General features: G+C 41.8%; 1 protein-coding gene across 1 annotated transcript in view; it reads left to right on the top strand.

Annotated features, from left to right (window-relative positions):
* Positions 1-6: 6 nt before the first annotated feature.
* ADAM23 (ADAM metallopeptidase domain 23) overlaps positions 7-2,406 on the top strand; it is a 154,457-nt gene continuing 152,057 nt past the window's right edge. The window contains exons 1-2 of the mRNA XM_004674351.2: positions 7-91; positions 1,233-1,450. Of these exons, the coding sequence (XP_004674408.1) occupies positions 1,337-1,450 (114 nt within the window). The 5' untranslated portion in view covers positions 7-91; positions 1,233-1,336. The remainder of the gene's footprint in view (positions 92-1,232; positions 1,451-2,406) is intronic.

The following is a 2,406-nucleotide window of genomic DNA, read 5'->3' as shown; positions in this document are numbered from 1 at the left end:
CCGCCCTGCCGCCTGCTCCTCGTCCTTCTCTTGCTGCCTCCACTCGCCGCCTCGTCCCGGCCCCGCGCCTGGGGGGCTGCTGCACCCAGCGGTGGGTATGGACACGGTGCCCTTAGCGTTGCCTAGCTCTCGGGCCCTGCAGAGAAAAGCGAAGGGCACTCGGGTCCGTGCGCTCCTGACATCCTGGACTCGGCCTTTCGGTGCTTCCCGCCTGCCTCCCCGCTTCTCATTCCCAAACCCCCATTCATTCCAGCTCACTTTTTGAAGTCCTTTCGGTTACATTCAGTAGAAACCCAATCCGATTACGATCGGTTCCGCTGGGAGGCATTTCATAGATGCGGGGTCGCTTGGCGATCCGTGAGCAACTTGGCTCGGGGAAACTGGTGGAAGGGAAATGCAAGGAGCGAGTAAGTTGCTTCCAGGGTGGTGGAACCCTGTGTGAAAGCGGGAGGAGGCTGTAGTGATAATAGTGGTAATGGGCTGTTTCCTCAAATTTTCTACCGAATTTATTCACTGCTGTTGAATTAAGGAGGAGTGGTGGGGGAAAGGATACTTCAGGGATATAAACCTTTCGTTTGTGGTTTTCCAAAATGTTTGTCATTGCAATGGACAGCTGAGATAATGTAATATTTAATTCAGTGATGATTGGAATCGGTGAAAGGGGAAAGATGGCCTCGGCAAGAAGATTCAAAGAAGTTGGGAAACTGCCATCATCTGCATCCCTCTATGGCAAATGATCTTTGCTTCTCTCAAAGTTAAAAGAAAAGGGAATTGTCCATTTTGTTAAAGGATCCATTTCCATCCCATGTCCATAAATTTAGCACTGAAGTTATCTTACCAGCATTCTTAGCTCTCCGATGGGATACTAGTTAGAGTACCACCGAACTTCTGCAACCTTAGAGAAGGGGGAGGGGGCCAGCATCCCGAACATGTCCATTTAATGACTCTTCCTGAAAGTTCATTCTGCTTCTCCCCATAGTTAGAAATATAGGTAAGACTGGATATATTTATATATATATATAAGTTTATATATCACATCAATAAAAATAGAGTACATTTTTGTGACTATCATCCAGGCCATTTTATTGTTGCAATAATTTTTTCCACTGTCTCTATTTACCTGTGTATAGACAATTTTGGTTTTGCAATTAATGGAGAAATTGCATGTTAATATTTATGTATTCATAGGTTATATATGTGTGTTTGTGTTTGTTTGTGTTCCCTCCCCTCAGCTCCGCATTGGAATGAAACTGCAGAAAAAAAATTGGGAGTCCTGGCAGATGAAGATAATACATTGCAACAGAATAGCAGCAGTAATATCAGTAACAGCAATACAATGCAGAAAGAAATAACACTGCCTTCAAGACTCATATATTATATCAACCAAGACTCAGAAAGCCCTTACCATGTTCTTGACACAAAGGCAAGACACCAGCAAAAACATAACAAGGTAGGCAGGAGGCTTGGTATGTGAAAGTAACTGTCATGAAGAGTTTTTCTTTGATTGGATAGTCTGCCAGAATATAATTTCACAGATTTTACTGCAGCATTCAATAGGAAATCAATTAATATTATGATAAAGGAGCAGGAGAGGGAATTAACCTGGGATCTGGTGGGATAAGATTGCTGTTTGTTTCTTTTCTCTGACTCTAAATGGAAGTGGAATTTTTTTTTATAGTCTTATAAGTTTAGCAGCTGAAATGTGGTCCACGATCTTTCAGAGGCGTTAGACACTGAGCAAAAAGTGGAAATGTCTGTGGTCCTGACTTGTATCTGGGAGGCTTTATGTAAGGGTGCAGTATTCTACCTCCCATGATGAAAATTGCTCCCGTCTGCACACAGATTTCTGGAAGAGGCTGTTTGACCATAGATCTTGCACCAGTTTTGCACTTAAAAATTTAGTGCTTAAATTTCAACAATGTCTTTCTTTAATTGGGACTGAGAAAAATATCTTTTTCTGTTATATGTTTAGTAGGTAAACAAGCTGGTATTTTAAAAGATTATGATGAATATGAACACACTGCTTGTATATAAATGGATCCCAGTATTGGGCAGCATGATCCTTCAGGACTATCTGTATTTCTCGTGAGCACTTGCTTTACTTTCAGGTTGTTCCAGAAAGTGGCACTGACTTTTAAACAGGCGTTCAATGGAAGATGAAGGCACTTACTACCCTCGGAGCTTAAGGGATCTCTTTTTTTCCTGCTACTGTTTTTTATTTAAGTTAACAACATATTGGACCTCAAGCAAATTCACACAGTGGGTTATCGGTGTGTTTGTTCCTTATCAGGAGCAGAAAATAGTCTGGATAGCAAATATTTCCCTTTGAACTATACCTGTTTAGTGCAATGAGCAGTAACTATTTAGACATGAAATTCAAGAAAAGTATCAGTGGTTTTCTGCTTT

Source organism: Condylura cristata, unplaced genomic scaffold, assembly GCF_000260355.1.
Source record: "Condylura cristata isolate star-nosed mole 26May11 unplaced genomic scaffold, ConCri1.0 scaffold00002, whole genome shotgun sequence".
NCBI classification, from domain to species: domain Eukaryota; kingdom Metazoa; phylum Chordata; class Mammalia; order Eulipotyphla; family Talpidae; genus Condylura; species Condylura cristata.
Note: the sequence above shows the minus strand (reverse complement) of the source record. Positions and strands in the feature narration are given on the sequence as shown.